General features: G+C 47.0%; 2 protein-coding genes across 2 annotated transcripts in view; one reads left to right on the forward strand and one right to left on the reverse strand.

Moving 5' to 3' along the window:
- LOC130879898 (deleted in malignant brain tumors 1 protein-like) overlaps positions 1-6,061 on the reverse strand; it is a 112,237-nt gene extending 106,176 nt beyond the window's left edge. Inside the window, exon 1 of the mRNA XM_057778724.1 lies at positions 5,998-6,061. Coding sequence (XP_057634707.1) covers positions 5,998-6,061 — 64 coding nt within the window. The remainder of the gene's footprint in view (positions 1-5,997) is intronic.
- Positions 6,062-23,573: 17,512 nt separating this feature from the next.
- On the forward strand, positions 23,574-26,112 carry C8H10orf120 (chromosome 8 C10orf120 homolog). Its single transcript, XM_057778725.1, has 3 exons — positions 23,574-23,770; positions 23,913-23,988; positions 25,357-26,112. The coding sequence occupies exons 1-3, from the start codon at positions 23,574-23,576 to the stop codon at positions 26,110-26,112; spliced, it is 1,029 nt and encodes a 342-aa protein (XP_057634708.1).
- Positions 26,113-26,832: the final 720 nt, after the last annotated feature.

Below are 26,832 nucleotides of genomic sequence, written 5' to 3' on the forward strand. Positions count from 1 at the left end.
AACACAGCATCCCAGCAGCCATTCAGATCAGGCCAACCCTAAGTCATCAGCTGTGGTTCTAGATTCAAGTGGGCGTGTTGCTTGAGCTCATACAAATTAACCCAAGGGTGCTCTTTGATACACACACTGCAAACAAGAAAGCCGAGCACCAAGGTCCTAGGGATACCAGCCACACAAGCATCATTTGTTCCCTGAGATCATCAGAGAACCAGTGGCCCAGGGGACATAGAGGAGACACCCGGTACGCATCCAAAAAATGACTACCCAAACAAGGCAATTTCAAATGCAGTTCTTCATGCCTGTAAAATGGGCATTCTTTTCCCTTTGCTCATTGCCAAACCCATAATCCCAGACAGGATGTTTGTACGAGCAAGAATGGGCAAGAGGATCACTTTGTCCCTAGTAACATTCACTCACACTCTTCAAACACATTTCCTAAGGCTGTGAAGTAGGTGAAAGACCTGCTGTGCTGGAAACCTTCAGTGTGATCCGTGGACCATTGAGTGCAGGTGGAAGGCAAGCGGAGGCAGGTTGGGGAGGGGTATTAGTGTTACACCACAGGTTGTTGGAGAAATAGGCTGAACTTCAAGGTGGGGGAGGATAGAGGTGGTGGGAGAGAGAACCTGTTCCTAACCCAGTGGCGACAGTGGGAGAATGGAAGGAAGAGTGTGAAGGAGCTTCCCCAGGTACAGTGGCGGGACTGGCTGAGAGGAAGGAGAAGACAGATGCAGAGGGCAGTCACAGGGCTGGATTCTGTGCTTGTGGTGTAAGCCACTGGTAAAGCTAGACCTGGCTGAGTTATATGATTAGAAAAGCTTGCCAACAGTCAGGAAGCAGAGTGAACCTTATTGGGGGAAAGCAATTAGAGGGGCCAGTCTGAGATGAGGCAGGCCACAGGGCCAAGAAGAACGAGTATCTTAGCCCATAGATGCTAAACCAGACAGAAGTCATTAGCTCAGTAAATAAAGACTAGCAACCACCTTCCCCTAAAGAGACTGGTGCCAGGAAGGAGTTGGGTAGTACCGGGCTAGAAGGTGAGGGGAGCAGGATCTATGACTACATGACCAGAATCTGGCTGTGGAAAAACGGTGACCTCCAAGGGTGTCCACTATAACAGGGGTCACCACTGGGCCTAGCTCCAGTCTCTGTATGGGGAGATGAGCCCTATTGCTGGGGTCTGAACCTAGGGCCATACGCAGGCCAAGCTTGTACTCTACCACTGGGCTACAACAGCTCTTGGTCTTTCATATGGAAAACTGACAATCTCCAGTCTTGGGTAAGACATGTTGCAATTCCACACATGCCCAGCCTGAAGCTGTTTCCACTCCTCTTCTACAGAGCTCCAGGGCAGCCAGCAGTGGGGTCAAATGGTGTCTTGCCTATTTGATCTGGAGTGTTTGGAAATACGAGTTAATGAGCCAGGGATGAGGGAAGATTTGAGGAGGGCTAGGCAAGGAGATAACAGATACTCCAGGAAGGAGGGTCAGATTGAGAACAGTGGGTGAGAACAACAAGGTAAGATCCTTCAGGATGGTAACAGGGAGGAAAGTGTTTGAAGTAGGTTGTCCTTGTGTGCTGAGTGTTTGTGAATGAAGGGGTGTAATGAAAGTGTATGTGTGAGTGAGTGGATATGAATGAATGTATGTATGTGTGAAAGAATGTGAGGATGTGAATGAATTGTGTCAATGAGTGTGAATGTAAGCATGTGTGTGTGTGCTGGCTAGTAATGTCAACTTGATACAAGCTAGAATCATCTGAGAGGAGGGAACCTCCACTGAGAACTTGCACCTAGAAGACTGGGCTGTATGCGAACCTGTAGGGCATTTTCTTCATTAGTGATTGATGCAGGAGGGCCCAGTCCGTTGTGAGTGGTGTCATCCCTGAGTTGGTGGTCCTGGGTTCTATAAAAAAGCAGACTGAGCAAGCCAGTAAGCAGCTCTCCTCCATGGCCTCTGCATCAGTTCCTACCTCCAGGGTCCTTTCCTGTTTGAGTTCTTGTCCTAACTTCCTTCAATGATGAGCTGTCATTTGGAAGTCTATGGTGAAATAAACCCTTTCTTCCCCAAGTTGTTTTGGGTCATGGTGTTTCATCCCAGCAGTAGAACCTAAGACAGTATTGTGAACGCATGTGTGGGTGTTTGGTAAGTGTGAGTACTTCTATCCCAGGTCCACAATGCATTCAGCAGGGCAGTGTGACATTTGTTTGGTATTTGAGGTACACAGGACAGCAGGTAGGCAGTAGCATAGCTGGAAGAAGTCAGTTGACCACAATTACTTTGTAGAGACTGTTTTCCTATTTACACTGGAGAGTATTGTGAGCTGAAGCTTCCAGGAAAAAAAATAGGACACTTGTGTCAATGTCAAAGTGTCCACAAGATTGGCTAGAACTTCATGACTGAATCGCTGGAAGATTGCAGATCCATAATCAAAACCATCCTGTGCTATTGTTAATCCCTTAAGAGCTGCTTATCACGCACCTTCTGCATTAATACAACATCCTTTCTGCTAAGCCCTGGAATATATTCTTAGCATGCCACTAGCTCTCACCCACTCAAAAGCTAGAGATATCACCAGAATGCACCTGGGTCCTAAAGTAAAGATTGATCCGCTGGATTAGGTGGCCATTAAGTTGCCCTTTGTACTGTTCATGTGAATTGTCCCAGTAACACCCAAGGCTCCAGTGATCTGCAAGTTCTGCAAATCCCTTCTATCAGTACGTGACCTTCGGGAGCTGGACTGCGTCCCTCAGTGGTTATTCCTGGAAGGTCATACTGGCCCCATTGTCTATAAGGCTCTTGTGCAATCGTTAGGAGCCAGGCAAAGCCTATTGCACCATATCGTGTCACTAATCCTCGGCTCCTGGAAGCTCAAGCAACCCCCACCTGAAAGCTGTAGAATGACCCACACGTTTCAGGGAAGAGGTGCAGCAAGAGCATGGCAGGGACAGAAAGGTGGCAAAGGGCATGAAGATAAAGGAGGCACCAGGGGTTAGAGGGAAAAACAGTCCCATTGATAACTGAGACCTGCAAGTAGTGTCTACCAGAGCTGCCGAGCTGCTCGAATATCCTTAGATGTGCAGAACTTGGGTGAAAAGAAAATAGCGCATAATCCTCTTATTTTTGTTTCGGGGAAACTTGTGGGCAGAGGGGCTCAGGGCATGATGTCTTTCTGCAGTGTTGGCAGCTGCAGCATGAGGCCACAGAACAGTGTGTTCTGTTGAATACGGCAGACAGCTCTAGCACTTAGTAGGACGTTAGCAAACTTCAGAGAGAACAGAAGCAGGGCAGAGGGGTAACTGGCTTCCTCCAGCGATCCTTCTGAAGTAATCACAGCCCTCACTGAAGGACTTTTCTTACTGAGGTTTGGGTTTCAGTGCGATGAATGTTGAGGCTCGGGAGAAGTTAGGAACAACCAATCAACCAAGGTTGATTCTTATGTGGGGGACCCACTCTGTTGTTCCTAGTGTTTTATAAGGGGGCTCCCAGAACACATTCTTAAGAGAACCACTGAATTTGGGAGCCACTGATCCCTTCCACAAGCACTCAGAAATCATTAAACTTGCCCCAGACTAAGAATTATCTTTCCATTTCCCACCCCCATGTCCACGCTCAACCCTTTCTACACTTGGTTCTAAACAGGCCTGGTCATAGCCCAGGAACACTTCCCAAAAGTAGCCCCCACTGTGGCTAGGGGCAGATCTCACTGGGGCACCTTCTGCATTGAGTCAGCAGTCATTTCCACCCCAGTTTAGGTTGACATCCCCAGAGCCAACACTGTCACTTTGAATACAGTCAACCTCAGCATCATCTTTGCCATGGGGGAGCTAAAATGATTAGAACTGTGAATCCTCCCAGAACATTCCAAAAGTTCTTAAGTGCCAGGAAGCCCCACAGTTCCCACAATACCACTGGCATAGTTCACAGACCCCAGTGTTTACCATGAACAACACAGTTTGTTACCCATGGAGGAAAAAAAAAAGAAAAGGAATCTCAGTTGAATCTATTATTTGAAAATTACTACTGAGGGGCTGGGGCGGTAACTCAGAAGCTAAGAGCATGTGCTACTCTTGTCAGAGACCCGAGTTCAGTTTCCAGCACATGCATTGAGCAGCTCACAATGCCCTCTCACTCCAGCTCCAGGCCTCTTCTCTCCAAGCTCCTGTGGGCACAGTACTCAGGGGCACATACCCCCCACACACAGACAGATACATGCAACTAAAAGAAAAGAAAGACAAAATAGCTACTGAAAGAGTGTAAGGGGAGAGCATCCCAATTTCCTGGGGGAACTTGGAGAACGGAGTTGTTATGGCTAAGTGTGACATCCTGCCTCTGGGATTTGGTGGGGTTTTTTTTTTTGTTTTTTTTTTTTTGTTTTTTTTTTTTGGTTTTTCGAGACAGGGTTTCTCTGTGGTTTTGGAGCCTGTCCTGGAACTAGCTCTTGTAGACCAGGCTGGTCTCGAACTCACAGAGATCCGCCTGCCTCTGCCTCCCAAGTGCTGGGATTAAAGGCGTGCGCCACCACCGCCCGGCGGGATTTGGTTATTTTATTTCTTCATTTGAGATATACAATTTGTAATTCTCAGCATCTACATCAGCAGTTAGATTGACTGAGCACTTTCTGTGTCTGAGGGATGCTTCCAAGGACTCGTACCAACATCATTTCCTTAAATCTACCTGATGATGTTATACACGGTAGCCTTTTGTAAGAGAGGGCGCAGCAGCAGGGGATTCAAAACTTGTGCCAAGTTCCTAGGGCTAGAGCATGCTTATTAGGGCTTGAATGCTCTAGCGCAAGGGTTCTCAACCCGCCTAATGCTGCAACCCTTTAATACAGTTCCTCAGGATGTGATGACCCTCCAACCATAAAATTATTTTGTTGCTACTCCATAACTGTAATTTTGCTACTGTTAGGAATCATAATGTAAGTATCTGTATTTTCCAATGGCCTTAGGCGACCTCTATGAAAGAGTCATTAGACTCCCGGTGGGATGGTGACCCACTGGTTGAGAACTGCTGCTCTCGATCTGCGTGTCTCTAATCTGCATTCCCAGGCACAAATATTATAGGATGTGTAGATTATAAAGACGAAACAAGGTATCCAAGAAATAATTAATTTTTTCCTTTTGCCCTAGTACAAACAACTTACCTGTTTTTTATAGTGGGTCTATTACATAAACATATGCATACAATTATCTATAATCAAGCTATTTGTTTTGGGGAGTATTTCCAAATATCCATTTGCTTACTTTCTCATTTATACTCAAGGGAGAAACCTAAACAATAAAAGCCTTTAATATTTTCCCCCAAATCCACTAAACAATGACAAAAATAATCAAGATTATGTAAATGTTTCGAGTTAGTTTAGTCTCAAATTAAAAGTTCCTTAAGCAGACTAGCAGAGAATACACATTAAAACCAAGAATTTCAAAGGGGTCAATCTGGCTTTCATAAAATACTGATTTTTCAGGAAAGAAAACTTTTTAAGTCAAATCCAGATAATTTTATGTCATATCAAATATTTCAAGCCAGGATATTTTACTGGCATTTTCCAGATCTATTCAACACTAGAAAAGAAATGCCAACATAATCCAATATTCTTAGGGAGTGCTAGACACCAAAATATGAACACATGAACCAAAGAACACTTAAGAGTCCCTCATTGGCTCATCTTGGCCAATAGCCTTCTTTATTTCCCTCCAGAATCCTACAAACAGAGCCACAGTCTATGAAAACAGTCAATTGACTGATGCTTTGTTCACAGAAAACAAATCTCCCATAAAATATTTGATTCGACTCCCATAAAACGGATCAAGGTGATGAACAGCTAGTCACAACAGGATCTCATCACTGCTCAGATTATGGTAAAGAGAGTTGTCACTCCCTTGCTTAACTGTAAGCTGGTGCCTCAGAGGACAAGGGACAAATAACCACACTTTCTCTCTCCAGTTTGTTACAAGGCATTAGCTGTGTAAAGAGCCCTGGGGTATTGGCTGTGTACCTGCTTCAGGAAGAATCACACCGTAGAAGAACAGCAGCCAAAGTAGGCGGGCGTGGCAGCCCATGTTGGGGGGCTTCCAGCTACTGGCTAGCCTCAGGTTGTAGCTTTATATTCTCTCCAGGCTCCCTGGTGGGAGTGGCCTGGCAACTTGATGCTCTTCTCCAGCTTGAACTGGCAGGGGTCCAGAGCAGGACACAGCAACACGTTTGCTTTGGCGTCTTGCATGCTTGCTCTGGGGAGCAAGAGTGGTTTGACCTGTTAGCTACACCCCATCAGAGCAGTTGGAAGTCAGTGCTTAACTGTGTACTGGCTCCTGGCCTGGCAGATGGATGCCTCTGGCCCTCAGGAAAGAGAAGCTAGGAGGAGCCTAGAGCCTCCCTGGGGTGTCATCTCCTGTAACAAATGGCTGTCCCCAATGCAAAAGGCCTCGGGAATCCTGTTTATCACTCAATGCCCACCTCCTACCTCTCTCCTTTTCTTGACATTCCCTATTAGTCTACAGCTATCTACATTTCTTCTGTCTTCTGACTCCCATAATACTCATTAAGTGTGTGCATTTAACAACACTCAATACATTCTGCCTTGGTCCTTAATGCTTGCCTTCCAGTCTGATTTCTTCCATGAACTATTCTAGTTTATTTTCCATTACTGTGATAAACACCATGACCCAAAGCAACTGGGGGTGGACAGGGTCTATTTCACCTTATAGCTTGTATCACTGGGGGGAAGTCATGGCATGAACTCAAGCAGGGCAGAACGTGGAGGCAGGACCTGAAGCAGAGGCCATAAAGGAATGATACCTACTGGCTTTGCTTTCTACACAACTCAGGACCACCTGCCCAGGCGTAGCACCACCCAGAGTGAACCGGCCCTCCCACATCAATCATTAATCAAGAAAACACCCCGCAGGTTGGTCTACAGGTCAATCTGATGGACACATTTTGTTTTTCAGTTAAGGTTCATGTTTCCCAGATGACTGTAGCTTGTGTCTAGTTGACAAAAGCTAACCAGCATAGGCCCATAAGCTTTTTCAAGGCAGGGATTTTCTTCAGATTGCTGTAGTCTTATTTATGACATGCTTAGCACAATGCCTTCTACTTAAAAATCTGTTGGATTTTAACTACTGCTTCCTTCATAGGTAATTTCTCTCTACCTGAATCAGTAACTGAAATCCTCTGCCCCTGGCCTTCTGGTTCACAGCATACCCTCCAGAGCCTGTCTGATTTACAGAGGTGAAACATATGAACAGAGGTAAAAGACTAGAATGTTCTTGAGTCACACATTAGGAAAATGAATAGCAGGGAATCATCTGCCCAATCTGAAAGCTCCTGTCTTTCTTTTAGGACTGTCCTACCAGTTGGGTGACTCAAATGGGTTCGTCACCATGGTCAATTGAAACAGCTTCTGAGTCTCCACAGTGAGTGCTCTGCTAAAAACAGCCAACTCCACACCTGGTTAGGATGGCAAAAATAGGACCTTGTACAATAAGGAGAGAGCCCAGGACTTGGATTAGAATTTTGGAAGGGTTTAGATGCTATGATGAGTTGTCTGAGCCTTCTATTAAGATCAGTTCTGACCTGGGGAAGTGGTTCAGTGTTTAAAATGCGTGCTATACAAGTAATAGGATGGGAGTTTGGAACCGCAGGCCCCCATAAATACTAGGTGGCCTGCTTGTAATTCTAGCCTTGGAAGGTTCACACCGGGTGATAGAGGATCTCCAGAGCAAGAGCAAGCTGGTTCACGAGAGCATCCCTATCAATGAACTCTGGGTTTGATTGAGGGGTCCTGCCTTAAAGAAAAAAGTGAAAGAGCAACCGAGGTAGATTCCTGACGTCGACCTTGGGCCTCCACACACAGGTGCATCTGTGCCCATGTACGTATGTGCACCCACCACACACACAAACAGAAGAAGGAGAGGAGGAGGGGAAGGGGATGAGGACATGGGGGTGTCTGGTTCCTGCCAGGCTGCTATGGGAGGGGGAGCAGTTCCCTTGAGAGATTCAGCCCACAGCCCTCTCCTATCTGGCTTCATAGTGATTAAGTATCACTGGAGAGAAAGAGAGTTCAGTTCATGGAAGTTTGCAGATGAAATTGGTGGTGTCCACTAAGGCATTCTCAGTATGCGCCCCCTGAAGCTTTTTAAGGCTTCGCACGCCATTTGCTGTGTTATCACCAAATCGTTCATTGCTAATTTGGGTGTCCCAGCATACAGGGTGGCATGGCGGTCTACTCTATTTCTGACTTTTTTTTTTTACAAAACATAATTTTTAATGATTCTTTGGGACTTTCACATCATCAACCTCAATCCTCCTCTCCCAGGTGGTAGCACAGGCCACCCAGATCAGCATGGTTCCAAAAGCAGTGTGGCCCTCAGACACCAACATGGACCCAGGAGGTGACCCAAAAACACCTGGCATCAGACTGACTTTCAATGGCATCAGTAACCACATTAACACAGGACGTCAACACACACCCTAGTTGTGGTAGGGCCGCTGACCCAAGCATGTCCCTCAGCTAAAGCTCAGGCCCAAATATCACAGGTCACTCAAATCTGTATGGCCCTGGGTATGGCATGAGCCTCACATCCCCACCTGGCCTCAGGTGACGGGCCAGATCCTGGGTATTTGCACACCCTTCAGTGATATGAGGAGCTTTGGAATTCAACCCAGACCCTGGCTGTGATAGGGCCTGGACCCAGATAGCACCACGGCCCCAGGCGGCAGTGCAGGCCAACCAGATTAGCATGGCCCTCAGACACCAACAAAGGCTCAGGTGTCTGACCTGGTCATCCACATAGCCTTCGGTGGTTACTGAAGCCATGAACATCAACACAAATCCTGGCTGCTGCAGGGCTATGGACCTAGGCATGGCCCCAGTGGCAACACAAGTAACTCAGATCAACATGGCCCCAGTGGTGGCTCAGCCCTTGGGTACCAAAATGGCCACAGGTGGCGGCCTAGACCACAAGTATCCCCGTGACCCTGAAGGCAATATAAGTCGTAGAAGTCAACACAGATCCTGGCGGTGGTAGGACCACAGACTTAGTCTTGGCCCTAGGCAGCAGCCCAGGCCCGGCCTGGATGTCACCCTGGTCCCAGCTGGCAACCAGACCGCCAACATCAGCCCATTCCTTACCACGCTTGCTTCTTCAGAACTGCTTCTTACCACAGCACACGAACCACTCCACCTCTCCGCCTCTCCGCCTCTCTCTCCCATTTCCCCACCATTCCCTTGCTCATCATAATGGCGGGCCTGTGGATGCCTTCAGGCAGACTGGACAGGAAGGACCCAGGCTGCCCTGTGAGTGTCTTTCACCTGCCTGAGCCACATAGCATCAGGTAGGCCTGCGGAGGCCTTCAGGTAGGTCACGTCATGAGGACCCAGGCTGCCCCATGGGTGTCTTTTGCCTGCCTGAGCTGCGTCCTGGCTCTTCTTTGTGAAGGTTTCATTCTATCACAGGAACTTCTTGGGCCATGGTCTTGGGAAAGATGATGGCGATTCCAAATTCCTGCACAGGACCGAGTAACCCACCGTGTGTCCCACTTTTCTGTCGTTGGCCTCCACTCTTACTGTCTCCACTGCTGAGTTAGAAGCGCTCTAAAGCAACAGCTGGTCTAAAGCCAGAAGCTGCTTCTAAATTGTTACTGGGTCTGTGGAGGCCCCTGCACAGCTGCCTCCCCATCCCCCTCACTTCTTCCTCCTTTTATCTGAGACTGGACACATAGCTTGGTTGGTGAAGTGCAATATGAGAACCAGTGGATGGGGAGGAAGCTGGGGAAAGAAAAGCTGGCTTCTGAACACGGTGTGGCTACTATACACAGCACACGAATGTCTGTGGTTACCCGCACAAAAGCAAGCCAGTCAAAATCACAACGTGGGTTGTGGAAGGATCATAGAGGTCCCACCATACCAGAGGAGCTATTGGTAGGTGATGGCTGCGGAGGGAGAGAGATCTCTCCTTCGGTGATACGGCACTGGTAGGTTGTTCACGGTCCTAGAGGATGGCTACGTACCCTTGTGCATACTATGGATAGTGCCAACTGGGCTTGTGAGGGGAGAAAATTCTAAAACAAGAAAGAGGGAAAAGGAAAGAAGGAGGGAGGGAGAAAGAGAGAAAGGTGGAAGGAGGGAAAGAAAGGGGGAGGGAGGGAGGGAGGGAGGGAGGGAGGGAGGGAGGGAGGGAGGGAGGGAGGGAGGGAGGAGCTGGGGTGGAATACTGGGGAGAGTTGGAGGGAGGTAGTGATGGATGGATATGATCAATGCACATTATATAAATGTATGGCCAGGCATGGTGGCGCACGCCTTTAATTCCAGCACTCTGGAGGCAGAGGCAGGCAGATCTCCGAAGTTGAAGCCAGCCCCATCCATAGAGCGTGTTCCACGACAGTTAGGACTGTTACACAGAGAAACCTTGTCTCAAAAAGAAACAAAAAAAAAAGGAAGGAAGGAAGGAAGAAAGGAAGGAAGGAAGATGTATGAAACCTTCAAAGAATGAAGAAAATATTTTTAAACTAAAAAGAAAAAAACAAATAATTTTAATCCAGAGAACCCCCCCCCCCAATGCCAAAGAGTGAGTAAAGAGAAAACTGAACATCAGCCAGAAGAAAATCTGCCCTTCCACAGTGGTGGTCAGGGGACATGTCTGCACACAGATCACGTCTTTTAAGTGAAATAATTTAGCCAGATTCTAATGTAGCACGATTGATGCTTCTGTGACCTCCTAAAATCGACAGCTTTCTGAGAATGCATACAATTAAAGAAGAAAAACTTTAGGCCTGGTTCCATGAGAAAAGAAGCTTGCCCCGGTTCAAGTCTGATGGCCTGGAACCCACAGGGTGAAATGAAAGCACCAACTCCCACAAGTTGACCTCTGACCTCCACATACACGCCACGGCATAGGCATACGTCCACACATACACACCAAACAAAGAAATGCAATAAAAATCGTTAACTAAGCGAGGGAGGTAAATCAAACAAAACAAGAGCAGAGGAGATAAGAGAAAAAGTTGGAAGCAGAAACACGATTAAAAGGAAAGAGCGCATTTGAAAGGCCAACTGCTGCATGAGAGAAGTAAGACACCAGGTGACTCCTTACAGCCCCTGCTGTGTGTTTGCTTCTGTGTTTCACATCTATTATTCACTACAACCTTCTTAACAGTCCTGTGAGCGGGCGCAGAAGATCTAGGCAAGCAAAAACTGAGGCAGGGAGTCGACGTTCCTGCCCAAGTCACAGCTGGGGAACAAAGCCGTAAGGAGAGCTCAGGTTGGCTGGCTCTTGCATCTCTGTCCCCATATAATTATGATTACAGTTGCATTATTTCATTCATTAGTGGGAGGAGTCTGCTCTTGCCAGGGCATGCACATGTAGGTCAGAGGACAACTTGCCGGAATGGATTCTCTGTTTCTACCATATGCGCTGAGGGTATTGAACTCAGAGCATCATTACGCTCAGCCATGGGTGTCTTTACCCACTGAGCCATCTCACCAGTCCTCTTTTTCCTTTATTTTAATGATTTTTATTATTTTTATACATAGGAGAGTTTTGCCAGCATGTATGTGTGCACTGTGTGATGCCCAGGGAGGCCAGAAGAGGGCATTAGATCCATTGGATCCCCTGGATCTGGATTACCAAAGGTTGTGAGCTGCCAAGAGGGTGCTGGGAACTGATCCCAAGTCATCCGGAAGAGCAGTCATTACTCTTAGCCTCCCAGTTATCTCTCCGGACGCACACCAGCCCTTCTCTTAAGAGCCAAAAGCTATGTGGATAAAATCTTGTGAACACAGCACAAGATACATACACACACGATGCATACATACACATGCAGATAAGACACTCATACACATAAAAATAAATGTTTGAAAATACTGGCGAGTATTCTTTCTATAGTGGACTCAACTTTATTATAATTTTAATATTGCCCTTGACTTCATGCTGAAAGGCTAGGTTACAGTCATGCTGTGTGCATTCTCCTCGGTATCTGAGGGAACTGGTCTCTGAACGTCTGAGGATCCCAAAGTCCACAGATACTCAAGTCTCTTGTGTAAATGCACATTATGTGCATGGAGCCTACACATAACCTCTGTACACCTTATTTTTATAGTAAAAGGCAAAGCTGCCTTTCTTCACACAGCACAAAGTCACCTTAGAAGTCTGTGAGGGAGTACAGAAGAACAAAGGTGTGTTTACAAAAGTCAAAGAATAAAAAGACCAGTTAAAATTCTGCATTTCCATGTGCTAGCATTGAAAACAAAGAGTACTTAAGGACAGATTTAGTCAAGTATGGGTGAAATTGAGGAATAAAACTAGAAAATACCTACTAAAATTAAAGAAAACCCAAAGTAATAGATAATTTCCCCAGGTTCATGAGATGGATAAATCTGTATTATTAAAATGCCATCTTCCTTCATTCGAGCATTAATCCTCTGTGAGAACTCAGCCGCCCACTGTGAAGATCCCAGGACTGACCACCTGGGACTCTTCCCAGGACTGTTCTGAGCCTCGCAGCTGCAGCTCCTGAGTGTAGATGGTTATAATTCCCTCCTTCCTTTCCCTCTTGCCCCATGAGAGTGCCAGGATCCTGGGCACGGCCTTGCCAAGCAGGGTTTTAAGATAAAGTAGTTTCATGTTTGTATACCATAATTCACTTGATCTTCTTATGCATGTTCAATTAGTTTCAGCTCTCCTGGAAAACATGATTGCTTCCCTGGGCAAACCCCTTAAGGAGCAGTGAAACCTCTATGGGAAGGTCAACAGAGAAAGACTAGCTCTTTGTACCACCCCCTCACAACACTGAAGTCCATATCCTTAGTAACAACCCTTAGCGAGCTCCGCCGCCAGTTGTGGAAAAGACCAGGGTCTCATATTCGAGTTTGCAAAGCCAGGGAAAGCAAACTGGATTGCTTATATCAACCTTCCAGATAGAAGGAGATGCATGGGACTGGAGAGATGGCTCAGTGGTTAAGAGCACTGACTGCTCTTCCAGAGGTCCTGAGTTCAATTCCTAGCAAGCACATGATGGTTCACAACCATCTGTGATAGGATCTGATGCCTTCTTCTGGCGTGTGGGCATACATGCAAATGGCGCATTCATACACATAAAATAAGTAAGTCTTTTTTTAAAAAGGAAGAAAGAAAAAGAAAAGAAAAAGAAAGAGGCACATGAAGGAAATACGTCTGCATTTTCTGGTGCATGGAGGAGGCTCCACCCTGTCTGTTGATGGGCATCTATCTGGTGGTGTTTCCTGAGGAATGGAGTTGAATCAGGACTGATACCTGCCCATAACAATGGTATCTAGTCAGTATAGATCACCACAGCTGTCCCAGGAGGCACAACTTACCTCCTGGAGGATAATGAGTCCTTGAATGTCTCTGCGACCACTGGGAACCACACCCCTTCTTAACCCAGACATCCTCAATATAAAGCATTAATATGGAGTTAATCTGGCCAGTAACCCATGATATATCATATACACAGTTCCAACATTGTAGTTTAGATTCTTGTGTGTGTGTGAGAGAGGGTTTTGCCTGCGTGTATGTATGTGCGCCACTTGTGTGCCCAGTGCCCATGAAGGTTAGACGAGGGTGTCAGATCCTCTGGAATTGGAATTATCAGTGGTTGTGAGCCACCATGTGGGTGCTGGGAACCGAGCCTAAGTCCTCCGCAATAGCAGCAAATCCTCTTACCCTCCAGCCTTAAGCTTCAGTATTTTTAGCAACTCCTACTTACTGACACAGATCATTAAAGCTGTTAATCTGGATTGTTTCAGAAGTGTGGGTTTTTAAACATGCAGTAAATGAGTTCATTCATGAACAGACTATAGACAAGCACCTGCTTATAGCCAATGCACAGTGAATATCAGCTATTGCTATTGTTTTCAAACCCAGCCTGTCATTGAAGAGGGTTTTGCCTGCAAGCATGTGTGTGCACCACTGTGTGCCTGGTGAAATGGGAGCTGTTGGACCCTGCCAATCACTGCTTTCCCGGGTGGATGCCTTTAGCTTCATATTTGATTTCATTGCCCTTATCAGATGAATTTGCCTCATTCAGTCCCCACATCATTTCCTGGGAAGTCTGACCTCAGATTATATTGAGACTGGCCAGACTTTGTTTCACTTGGGTTTTTCTCAATTAAAAAAGTATGACCTTGGGCAAATGATTGAAACTTTCATTCAGTACACTGCTTTCTTTGTCTGCAAGATTCTGCAAGCCAGACCACCTGAGAGTTGCCTCCGGGTTGCCTCCAGATTGGCTCTGGCAGAGGACTAGTGGGGGGTAGGGGAGAGAGGCTTTAGTGCAAGCTCAGCTGGGACCAGGTGCTGACCTGTCCTTTGCCTGGGTGATGGCGGAGTCTAAATTCCTCTCTCTGATTTTCCACATTCGTCATCTTCTTTTGGAAAACCTCCCAGAAGTCCTGTCTGTGTATGGCCACCCTTCTGGTTCACAATCGTGTCTGTCATTTCAGCGAGTTGGGAAGGAGGGGCTTGCCAGCCTTCAGTTTCTCCTAACCCTTTGATCCCAGCCTGGCTGTCCCATCGCCTCGTATCTTAGCCACTTGTTCCTTGGTCATATCTAAACTCCCACAAATCTATGTCAGAGCTGGGACTTGAACCCACGACAAACCCCTTGCTTGGGAAGCACAGTCGTATTCTCTAAACAAAAAGACCTAGATTCTTCTCTTTTCCCTCCTTCCCCTCCCCGTCTTTTTCTCATTTCCCATTCTTTCCCTCTTCCCCTTCTCTCCTGTCTCCTTTCTTTCAGCATCTCCTCCTCCAGCCACCTTCCCCTCCCCCTCATTTCTACCTCTAGCACTTTTCCTGCTGTATCCCATTGTGCAGATCACTCTGCCTGTGTCTGACACTCTCTTGCCCTGACTCCCTAGCTGGCTTTGCTAAGGATCTTGGTCCCTGGTCCCTTTAGCACATTAGCAAAATGAGTTTCCAGAGTAGTGCCTGCTCAGCAGGTTTTGAAACAGGGACAAAGAAGCCCAATTCAGGGACACAGCCTTTGGGGGCTACCCTTGGTCCCAGCTTGTTCCAGGCTCCCCTGAACCTACTTAAAGTCTGTGTTTCTCTGGCATCTACTTATATCCTGGGCATATATCCAGCAGAGATTGGACTTGTTGCATGTCAAAATTGCTTTAGGAACCAGAAAGCTCAGGTGTCAAGTCTTCCTTCCCTTCAGGTAGAGTACCACCTTACCAACATCTCTGAAGGGCACACCAGAAGCTGACAGTCCAGTGCTAGCCTCTCCTGGTACCCTCTGGTGCTGGGTCCAGTGAGAGAGGAGCTGCTCAAGAGAAGCCATCGAAGGCTGGGGATGCAGCTTAGTTGATAGAGTACTCGCCTAATGTGCCTTGTGTTCAACACCCAGCCTCAGATCACCCAGGCATGGTGGTGCATGCCTATAATCCCGTTTACAAGGCAGGATATCAGAAGTTTTTTTTTTTTTTTTTTTTTTTTTTTTGGTTTTTTGAGACAGGGTTTCTCTGTAGCTTTGGTGCCTGTCCTGGAACTAGCTCTTGTAGACCAGGCTGGCCTCGAACTCCCAGAGATCCGCCTGCCTCTGCCTCCCGAGTGCTGGGATTAAAGGCGTGCGCCACCACCACCCGGCAGGATATCAGAAGTTTAAGTTCATTCTTGGTTACATAGCTTGTTCAAGATTCCAAGATCAAAGCAGCCTGGGATATATAAAACCCTATCTTTAAAATGAATCAATAAAGATGTCACTGAGGGGCTGCATAGCTCAGGGGCTCCAGAATGAAGGAACATCCACGAAACAGCAGCAGTCTGCTGCTTTCTTGTTCCCTGCGGGCTTATCTCACTCACTTTTTGCTCCACAGCAGGAGACAGACACGTGTATGAATGAGAGCCTGGCATGTGTTCCAACAGCCAAGCAGAGATTCTCCCAATAGAAGCCTAGAGAAGGAGCTCCCCAAATCCCTTCTCCCTGTGTTTGTTCACCTGCTGTTGCCACTGTTATGGGAGCTGCGTGAATAACCATCCATACCAAACACAGGGGACAAGGGAAAATTCCCGCACTTCCATACGCCTTATCTTTAGACACTTCTCAGTGCTGCTCTGTAGCTCTTTCTGAGCCCGTGGCTCAGCACCGTGAGAGCGCCCCTTCTCTTGCTATAGTGAATATTGTATAGCTCAGGGGCCTTACATGTCTGTCTCACCCCACTGCACTAGTCCTTCCTCAAGAACCCTGTCTTTTTATCGCTGTATTCCCAGCATCTAGTATAAAGAGTGGAGCTTAGGGCAATACTCAACGGAATGCATTAGTGTGTGGATATTATAGTGCTAGGCAGAGAGAAATATTCTGCTTTGCACTGTTAAACAAACATGTATTGCACTAACATCTGCAAAACAAACTGCTCATCTGTTCTGTTAATGACGTTAATAGACGCAAAACAAGCGCTCGATAGTTAATCCATTCCCTGAGTGCTTTAGTGATTGAGAAGGAGAGAGGCATAATTTGTCTACACAGAAAAACCTTAGTCTCATCCCATCACTAGATCCCAACCCTAAATACCCTGGATTCTGTTTGGTGGTACCACATTGGTGTGGGAGAACTCTGATCTACTATCAAACCCCTTGATTTGGGGTGATTCCTCTTCAACTCTTTCTCTTAAGCCTCTACAGGCCCAATGCACACCCCATCCACAGTGAGTCACATGGGTGAACCTTCCAGAAAGAGCCAATTCCTTTTCTACCAACTCAAATGGAGTTATCCAACGGGGCACAAGGCACAGGACGACAGGAGGAGTGCCAGGACTCCCTGCTCACACGATCCTTCACCGCGTCCTTCCCATTCCCTCTCATCGTGGAAGGAAGAGTAACAGCCTACTCTATGAACTTGGCCAGGTACAGCCCCAGGGGTGGGGAAGGGTGGCCTCTCCTTTCTATTTCTGTCCAGACAGCACAAACAGGATGAAGGACTCCAAACAGGAATTCTTTCTACACAGTCTCCAGCTTTGTCTGGTTGTGGTAGAAGCAGCAGAGTCGCAGGAGGGTTTGCCTGGCGCCATTGCCACACCTGTCTAATACAGGAAGTTGTTCTTTGAAGATAAGGGAAACCACAGTCAATGCTTCCTCCCATAATCTGATATGCCTCGGGACTGCAGGAGACTACAGGATAGGTTAGAGGCTCTGTACCCCAGCTGACCAGGGAATCCAACTGCCGTGTGAGCTCAGGAGTTAATGCAACTCTAGACTCAGACGGGTACTTTTGGTTGCATGAGAAGGAGGCATGATTCCTGCCAATGGACCAACAGAGGCTTCCTTCGATGGCAGAGGGACAGCAAAATACCCAACTCTGCCCTGTCCCATCCACCCACTCCCTCTGCAAATCAAACTGATTCTCCCAAACATACCAGCCCTCTCTGTCTCTCCTCCAGAAAGTGTTTTGGCTTTGCCTGCCAACTCCTTATGGCCGAGCTTGTGCAAATGTCTGCAGACAACAGAGTCAAGGTCAGACTGGCATTACTGTGAAGTCACCATCCCTAAGATTCTGAATGCCATGAGCCACTCTAAGTTCCCTTTCCTGCAACAAACCTTTCCGTCAAAGGGTTCCGTGGAAGTCTGAATGAGAAATGTTCCCATAGGCTCATGTGTTTGAGCACTTGGTCCCAGGTTGTTGGCACTGTTTGAGGAGGTTTTGGAACCTTTAAGAGGTGGAGCCTTGTTGGAAGGAGCGCAGCATTGGGGTAGCCTTTGAGAGTTTATAGCCTGTCCCACTTCCGGTTCACTCTCTGGTTCTATGTTTGTGATTGAATGTGTGATCTCTCAGTTCCTGCTCTGGCTGCCTGCTGTCATGCCTCCCCCACTGTTATGAACTTCTCCTTTGAATCATAAGCCCACATTAACTCTTCTTTATATGTTTCCTTGGTCGTGGTGTTTAGCACAGCAACAGAAAGTAATAAATACAGCTCATACGTTCTTGGGGTTTCCAGAGCCCAGGCTTTATGGGAACTCCCACTCTTCCACCCTCTTGCCTCTCTTCAGCCCTTCTGAGATAAGGCTGAACTGATTGTTCACTGGGAAAGTGAACACAACTGAAGAGGAGCGTAGGTCGGGAGATTCGCCTCTTGCCTGGCTGAGGACTGCACTAGATGCTCCTTGAAGGGACTCTGGCCAGCTTGAACATAGCAAGCACGGTTCTGATAGACTTTGCCTATCTCTCCCATCCTTCCTGCCTTGCTAAAAACCAAAGATTACATTCCTAAGGCTAGTAGTCACCAAGGATAATTCCCTTATTCGGCCACTTCCTCCTTCTAAAACTGACAACCAAGGTTCAACTATCAAAATATTGGAGTCCAGTAATCAAAAGCCCCCTTTGGCCCACCTAATTAACACACCCAATTAAAATTAAACACCTCATCCTAACGCAGTGCTTCACCTTGTACCATTATAAACTGCTATTTTCCTATATGCCAAGTCTCTATTCTCTGAGACAAATATCCCTGTCCCCTTTCTCTTGTTCTCTTCCCTGTCTCCTGTCTTTGTCCCTTATCTCTGCCCTCTGTCCCTCCCTTTGTTCTGAGAGCTTGACCTTGGGGGTCCTGAGCCAACACCTGTCCTTTCCCTTCTGGCCTGGCTCCTGTTTCTGGGTGTGACTGTAGCCTGTTCTGTGTGGCAGCCCCACCCTTCCCTCAGCACCAGGGCTCTCTGCAGGGTCAGCTGAACCTTTCACAGCCTAGTCACAGAGAATAAGAACCCAAACGAGGCAATGGTCCCCAGTCCTGTCAATACACAATCCTTCTGTCTTCCCCTTTCCTGCCTAAGGACTGCCCTCGTCTCTATGAATCCCATCTCATACTTATGAAATGTGGCCTCATCCAAGCCCTCAGCAGAAACTAGTCTCACCATTCAGGCTGATTAGACTTGAGGTCTTGTTCTCATCAAGCCAAGTCTTCCCCCTCCCATCATACCTTGAGCTCTCTTCCTACAGCTCAAGTCTCCCAATCTGCCCTGTATCGCAATCATTATCTAAGCATTCCCATTCCACAAGTATTTATTGAGTAACATCTGTATTCCAGCAATCACACTGTAGATGGAGAAAATAGAATCAAGATCTCCTAGAGCAGAAACGTCAGAGATGAGGTCATAGTAAACAGTATCCCCAGAGACTTTTGCAACGCACCGGTTCTCTACCATGCTGACCAAAGAGACACCTCAGAGAGCATCCAGATGTCCTGAAACCCAATCACACCCCAGGACCATCACAACAGGACTTCTGGTAGCAGCATGGGGTGGGGATAGGGGGAATCCAGACATCAGCATTCTCTAAGGCTCCCATATGAGTGCAGGGCAGTTCATTCTAAGAACCATGAATGGTTGAATCCTCCGATGCAGAACCTGTAGGCACGGGAGGCTTCCTGAATTCACAGAGATCAGTAATCTCTCCTAAAATGGATATCATCCATTAAATTCATCAGTGGTTCCAGAAATCTTCGGCAAGCCCAGCCTACTAGGTTCCCAAGAAGAGCACAGCTGTGAGGTTGAGAGGTTTTTAGAAAAAAATGGAAAGGAAGAAGTTAGCAAGGTGTGTACCGCGGTTTGAACGAGAAATGTCTACTACAGTCCTGACTGTTTGAACACGTGGTCCCCAGGTGGTGACGCTATGTGAAGAGGTTATGGGGCGGTGGGGTCTTGCTAGAGGAAGTACATCACGGGGGAAGGCTTTGAGAGTTAAACGACCCCACTGCTTCCAGTTCACTCTCTCTGCTTCCTACTTGCATTTGGAGATGTGACCTCATGGCTTCCTGACACCGTGCCTACTGCCTGTTGTCACGTCCACTCATGAAGGACTCTTACCCTCTGGGACCACAAACTGAAACAAACTCTTCCCGCTGTGAGGTGCCCTGCTCCTGATGTTGTATCACAGACAGCAACAGAGAAGTAACTAAGTGTCCAAGTAGATGGTCCATGTCTGCCCTGCTGAAAGCCAGGTCATTTCTAAGACAGCTCTGGCCTTATTTTTCAGGTGACATGACAGGACTGTCAAGACCTTCACACGCAGTACAAAAACCAAGAGAAGGTTTCCCAGAGACGGCAAGAGGCAGTATGAAAGAGAGCCAATTGCGTGCAGTTCTCCCTTCTTCCACGTTCCCTGCTGTCACTCACAGTAGTATCTTAATATTTAACAGCATGGGACTACTTACTCCAAAGATGTGGTAAGTGCTGCCCCTCCCAACCCAGAGGTGGAGTTGTCAAATCATGTAGAAAACAACCTGCTAGCTAAGACAGAATTTTCAATAAAAAATGAACTATTCCCTATGATAAGTAAGTGGGATACTTCTAAAACTAAACTTTGATGGATGTCCTGGATTTTAGTTGTCAAACACAACTTCACTCACTCAGAGAGCTATAGCTAGCACGTGTGTACTCCCTCGCACCATTCTGTAGTATATCTTTGCACGAACATTCAACTAATGCATTAGGGCTTTAATATCAGACTCTAGTAACATATATAGGGGAGCTTATTGGTTCTTAAAATGTTCATTTATTAATTGTGATGGTTGGAGGTAGCTGTCAGCTTGACTGAACCAGGAATTACCTGGAATATGAACCTCTGCGCATGTGGGTGTGTCGAGGTAGGAAAACCTGCTCTATCACAACAGTCCAGGAATGGAGTCAAGGGAGAATTCTGTGGGCTTGTGAGAACACTCCAGGAAAACAGGACACAGTCTTGTAACCTCAATTTCTTCAAAACACCAAATTGTTCTTGGGATGCATTTTCACGCTCCTTCCAGGTGCTGCAGATAGGAGTTTCCTTTGGGTTACTCATGACTACTTGCAGCTGTTACCCCGTTAAATGTTTAACTCTGTGGGAAACATGTTTTTGCCGCATACTGCTCGTCTTTATTATTGTACACAGCTTGAACCCAAGTGAACTGTACCCATGTGAACCCTCTGAACTCTCAGACGACAATTGTCTGTTGCTCTGAGTGAAGATGACCATTGCATGAGACTGCAGTCTGCCTCATTTAGCAGCTCCATTCTCCCAGGTCCCATGACCTCTGGAGCACTGACACCACCCACTATGGCTGTCACCATTCCTTGGGTGGGATCCTGGACTGCACAGCTGGAGAGAGGGGGAGCTGAGCAACACACATGCATTCATTGGCTCTCTTCTTGATGACTCTGGGTGTGATTTTCCCAGTGCTTCAAGCCCCTGCTGCCTTGCTTCTCCACCATGATAGATTGTTGTAATTTTTAAAAATAAAAACAGTGCAAGAGAGAAAGACACCATGTGACAGGGTGCAAGTGGAGGGGTTTTTACTGGCGGAAATTGAATGGGAAAAGAGGGGAGAGGAGAGGTAAAACCAGCCTCTGGGGAAAGGAGTACAGAAGAGAAGGGAGGAGAGAAAGAAAGATAGAAAGAGAGATAGAGAGACAGAAAAAGAGGACAGAGAAAGAGAGCTGGGAGATGGGCAGGGCCCTTTTAAAAGGGGACTTTGTGAATGTGTGTAGGAGGTGCTCTTGGTGGTTACAGTTGAAGACACCGCCTGTCTGAACCCCAAGGGCAGGCCAGTACTGATGCCTGAATACAAACAGACTGTACCTCAAATTGTGATCTATAACAAAGCCTTTCTCCCTTAAGCCGCTTTAATCAGGGTATTTCATCACAGTTATGGGAAAAGAAACAAAGATGCTAGCCCTGATTTGAAGATGAAGGCCTGCCATATTAGTTCCCTCGCTCTAGGAACCCATGTGTCTTAGTCAGGGCTACTAATGTTATGATAAAATGTCACAGCCAAAGACAAGATGGGGAGGACAGGGTTTATACTGTTTACACTTCTACCTCACTTCCACCACAGAAAAAAAGTCAAGACAGGAACTCTAACAGGGCAGGAACCTGGAGGCAGGAGCTGATGCAAAGGTCATGGAGGGGTGCTGCTTACTGGCTTGCTCCTGGGGGCTTGCTCAGTCTGCTTTCTTATAGAAAGCAGGACCACCAGTCCAGGGATGATGCTAACCACAATGGGTTCAACCCTTCCCTACCAATTATTAATTAAGAAAATGCCAGCCGGGCGGTGGTGGCGCACACCTTTAATCCCAGCACTCGGGAGGCAGAGGCAGGTGGATCTCTGTGAGTTCGAGGCCAGCCTGGTCTACAAGAGCTAGTTCCAAGACAGGAACCAAAAAGCTACGGAGAAACCCTGTCTCAAAAAAATCCAAAAAAAAAAAAAAAAAATCCCCTCCAAAAAAAAAAAAAAAAAAAAGAAAAGAAAAAAGAAAAAAAAGAAAATGCCCTAACAGGCTAGCCTACAGACTGATTTCATAAAGGCATTTTCTCAACTGAGGCTCCCTACTCCCAGATGACTCTAGCTTGTATCAAATTGATATAAAACTAGCCAGCATAATGTCTGCCTATACTTCAAGAAATCCCTGCTCATGCTCTGTGGTGGATCTTAGCAGCACAAGAAACCAAGAGAAGAATATATTAGTTATTTTCCTATTGGTGTGATAAAACCCACGGCGAAGACAACTTCCAGAAGGAACGGTTCTCATTATGGCAGCAAGGCACATGACAGAAGAAACTCAAGGCAAGTAATGAGAAGAGTGATTGGTATAAGCTGTAAGATCCTACCAGAGGGAGCCAGAGTCCAGGATGGTGGCTGTAGGGACGACTGTGGATACAGAGATGAGAGTCCTTTGGCTTGCTCATAAGTACATATATATACCTTCTTAACAGCCATTACAAAAAAAAAAAACTGGAAATACACTCAAAAGAAATCAAAAAAGCAGTTAATAAATTATAGTGTTAATGATTATCCTAGAGATAATTACATGTGTATGAGTGTGAGCATCTTCCTACTTTGGATAGGTGACAATTTCTTATACAGTGTAAGGAAAGCATTAACCATAAAGGGAAATATCGATAATTAGAATACACCTGGCATCAACATAGGAACTTCCATCCACCAAAAGACACTTCTAAGAAACTGAAAAGGTAGGGCTGGATAGTTTATTGGTTAATAATACTTGCTACTCTTGCAGAAGAGGACACCCGTTTTGCTTCTTGCGTCCACATGACAGCTCACAACCAACCGTAACTTCATCCAGGGGATCCGATGCCTTCTTCTGGCTTCTGCAGGCACTGCATGCGTGTGACACCCATGCATACACTCTGACACACATGCAAATACATAAAAAAAAACCCAAAGGTGTATAAAAATAAAAAGGTGTGTGTAAAATGTTTCATATAAAGGTGTAGGAGTAAACATTTGTAATTTATTTGACCAAAAATAAGGAAATAATTTTGTTATATAGTTATTAAGAAAAAAAACAGCACCTCAAAAACCACCTTAAGTAGTCATCGATGCAAAGTCCTAATCCCGATAGAGGCGAGGAGTTGCTCTGCCTCCCAGCCTCTTCCTGGGCTCCAGCCTGCCACAGAGTGACAGTGTTTTACCCCGAGAGTCACTCAACAGACTTCACAATAAGGCCTTGGCTAAGCCAGTTATGACATGGTAAGTGCTCTTGGCTGTCCCTTGAGCGCCCATTAAACTGTGTAGGACACAAACTCCAGGCAGTAACACCTCCTGCCCTAACCTATTGCCAGAGTATGATTAAAGAGTGGGAAAATCGCTTTCAGAGGCTTAGAAGCCAGAGAGCTGGACATCTGAAGGCCCAGGAAGGGACCACTGCTGAGGGAGAGCAAGATAACAGAAAGCCATCCAAGACCTCCAGTGTCAGCCACCCCTTGATAGTTCAAGATTTTCCATACCACAAAGAGGACCTCTGTACGGCATCACCTCTGGGGTGAGTATGGCTTGGGTACCCAGCTCTTTCCTAGGTGTCCTCAGCCTAGTTAATGTAGAACCACCACCTGCCAGTTTCTCACCACAGGAAGACACTAGAAAGACCCTTTCAAGAACTAACTCATTGCCCCCCTGCCTTCCAGGATATGGACGGCATTCTACAAATCAGACCCACGCATTGCACTTGGAAAATACTCCCCAATGGAACAAGAGATCCAAGTAAGTGCTCTCAAGTTTGCATGGGCAAAGTCCCTCTGGAGTCTGCCTGTGGAGATAGGAGGAATCCCAGGGTTCAAAATCTACAAGAGCTAGTTTCAGGATAGGTTCCAAAGTTACAGTGAAACCCTGTCTCAAAAAACAAAAACAAAAAAAACAAACCAAAAATAAACCACCAATCACAAAGGATCTGATTTCCACAATAGCTCCTGTTGGCTGTGTCTACTGACAGATTTCACTCTCTGAACGTCCCAATCAGGAGTACAGCCATACTGTACCGGAAAAGTAGCTCAGAGGGTGAGTACCCTGGCTGTACAGACATGAAGACCTGAATCCTTAACACCTGTGTAAAAAGGTCAGACATGACTGCGTGTGCTGTGATCCTGGCACTGGGGAGCAGAGACAGGAGGACCCTGAGAGATTGCTGGCCAGCCAGCCTAAACAAAATGGCGACTTCTAATTCTGTGAGAGACGACTTCTCAAAGGAAGTGATAGGTGAAGGCACCTAATGTCTTCTTCTGGTCTCCGAGTGCACATGCACCCACCCCCTATATGTCAGCAACACATATGCATACTCAAACAGAAAACACATACTGAAAACACAAATATAACTGTGATACTAGATTATGAGACTGTCGCTTCTTAAGGACTCACCTGGCACTATGGTGGACTTTGAGTGTAACACGTCCCCCGCGTGTTTATGTCTTTCGACACATGACTCCCAGTTTGTGGCACAGTTTCGAAAGGTTATGGAACTTTAAGGGGGTGATGTCTAATGGTTGAGGAAGGGCGGGGGTCATGGGTCCCTGAGGATGGGCCTTCTGGTTTTTGCCTGGCCTTTGTTTCTATCCTGATCCTCTGAGAAGTGGGCAAGCTGCTCCATGCCCCCACCACCATGGAGCCATCTGCCACCATGCCTTCCCTACCATGATGGGTTGTGTCCCCTCAAACTGTGAGCCAGAGCCAGTGCTTCTCCTTTGAATTCCTTCTCAGGTGTTTAGTCACCTTGATAAGAACATAACACACACAACAGGCATGCACACACATGCACACACGCATACACGCACGCATGCACACACGCATACACGCACACGTGCACACACACGCTAGTCTCACATACATTTTCTTTTGAGACTTCACAGTAATCTTCATAAGGTCAATAAAATGATTCTAAATCCATAGTGGATGGAAGGGGAGCCAGGCTTTGCACCCAGACCTATCTGATCCCCAAAGTCTACCCTCTTTCTCATTTATATGAATTCAGTGCTCTTAGCAGTGGAGGGAGAACCAGCCGCAAGCTAATTTTCTTTCCACAAGGGCTGCCTATCCCTAGGTGCTGAGATTTTCTAACCATCTATGTTCTGTTCCCAGCATCTTGGTGGCGTGCACACTATAGCAGCCAGGAGATTTTTGGCTGACCAACACAAGAGAGAATGGAAGATGCTGAAAGAGCTACAGGCACAGTCTTCGGACTACAAAAAGGCGACAGAATATAGAAGAGAGTCCTCTTCTCTGTGCTCTGTGTGTGTACCCCCGGAGAAAATATGGACAGCAAAGGTGGTTCTGCCTGCAGAGGAGTTCAAGATCCCCCACCGAGAGATGACCGACATCAACAAGCATATCAAAAGGATGCAGTTGGCAAGAGCCCTGAAGAGTAAGCAGTTTTCGCCACACAGTGAAAGGCTCTGGAGCGCCACCTTGCGGTCGGGAGCGGAGCTGGGTTCCACCGCCACAGAAAAATCCAGTGAAGAAGGGGATAACTTCAACAGGGATAGTTCTGATAAAGTCAGCCAGGAGGAGAAAGGGGAGGCAGAGCTCAAACCCACCAAAACACGAGAAATTACGATGGACGTCATTTTCAAGTCAGAAGAACGCAAGGGGTGTTTGATATGCCGTCCGAACGACCGGAAGACTTTCCTCCCTAAAAAGAGACGGGAGCGGCGCATCACGGGCCTGACGAACAGAAACCTCTTCCCCATCAGTGGCTTTCCTGGAGACCTGATGCTCATGAACCAGGACTTTATATCACGGGGCATTCACCCGAGTGACGCCATTAAGATGTACTGGCTGCCGGAAGAAGATTCCTGCAAATTGCACAAACACAGGACCGCCCGCTCCCCATACTGAAGCCCCCAGTCCCGAGCATGCACAAGAGTCCTGCTCTGCGTTCCTCCTGCACACCGCGTCCCCAGGTCCCTCCTCCCTGCTCTTCTCCTGAACTCCTCGGCTTCTCCTGCTCTGCCTCCATGGTGTCTCCAAGATGAGATCCTATTGCTGAAACTTCCTTGTTTCCAGCAACTCTTGAGTCTAGCCCCCACGTCACCACTATCAGAAGATCTACGTTATGGGCCTGTCCCCGCTGGGCAGGCTGTTTTCTTTATCCTTCGCAGTCACTGAAAAACTGAAGCTTCCGACCAAACACTGAGTCCGGGCACTAGGAAACAACCCAGGTGTGACAGGAAATAGATTCTCAGCCTCCTCCAAGGGAGCATAGATAGGAACTTCAACTTTGGCGGGGGAGGGGGACAGATAGCTAGAGCAAATAAAGGGGTTTCCCTTCAATGACAAAACTCTGATGTTTCCTGCTGTGTACCGATGTACCACATTTGTGCCTGGTGCATGGAGGCCAGAAGAGAATGTTGGGAGGATGCCTTCTTTATGGGTGTGTGTACATGCCAATGTGTGCAGGGAGAAATCAGCCTGGCAGCTTTGAGATGTGTGAGACACTGCTGAAATCTGTCTCCTCATCTTGAGCGACACTGGTCAAGCTGAAGCTTCTGGGGGTGCTACAGGTCCCCTGGGTGTTCTAGTAAAAGAGAGTAAAGTGACAAGTTCCCATTTGCCTTT

Source organism: Chionomys nivalis, chromosome 8 (genome assembly GCF_950005125.1).
Source record: "Chionomys nivalis chromosome 8, mChiNiv1.1, whole genome shotgun sequence".
NCBI classification, from domain to species: Eukaryota; Metazoa; Chordata; class Mammalia; order Rodentia; family Cricetidae; genus Chionomys; species Chionomys nivalis.

Coding starts and splice junctions, on each gene's coding strand:
- C8H10orf120 (XM_057778725.1), top strand. CDS start 23,574: ATGATTAAAGAGTGGGAAAATCGCTTTCAGAGGCTTAGAAGCCAGAGA. Junction 23,771..23,912: donor TGTACGGCATCACCTCTGGG/GTGAGTATGGCT, acceptor CCTGCCTTCCAG/GATATGGACGGCATTCTACA. Junction 23,989..25,356: donor CAATGGAACAAGAGATCCAA/GTAAGTGCTCTC, acceptor TTCTGTTCCCAG/CATCTTGGTGGCGTGCACAC.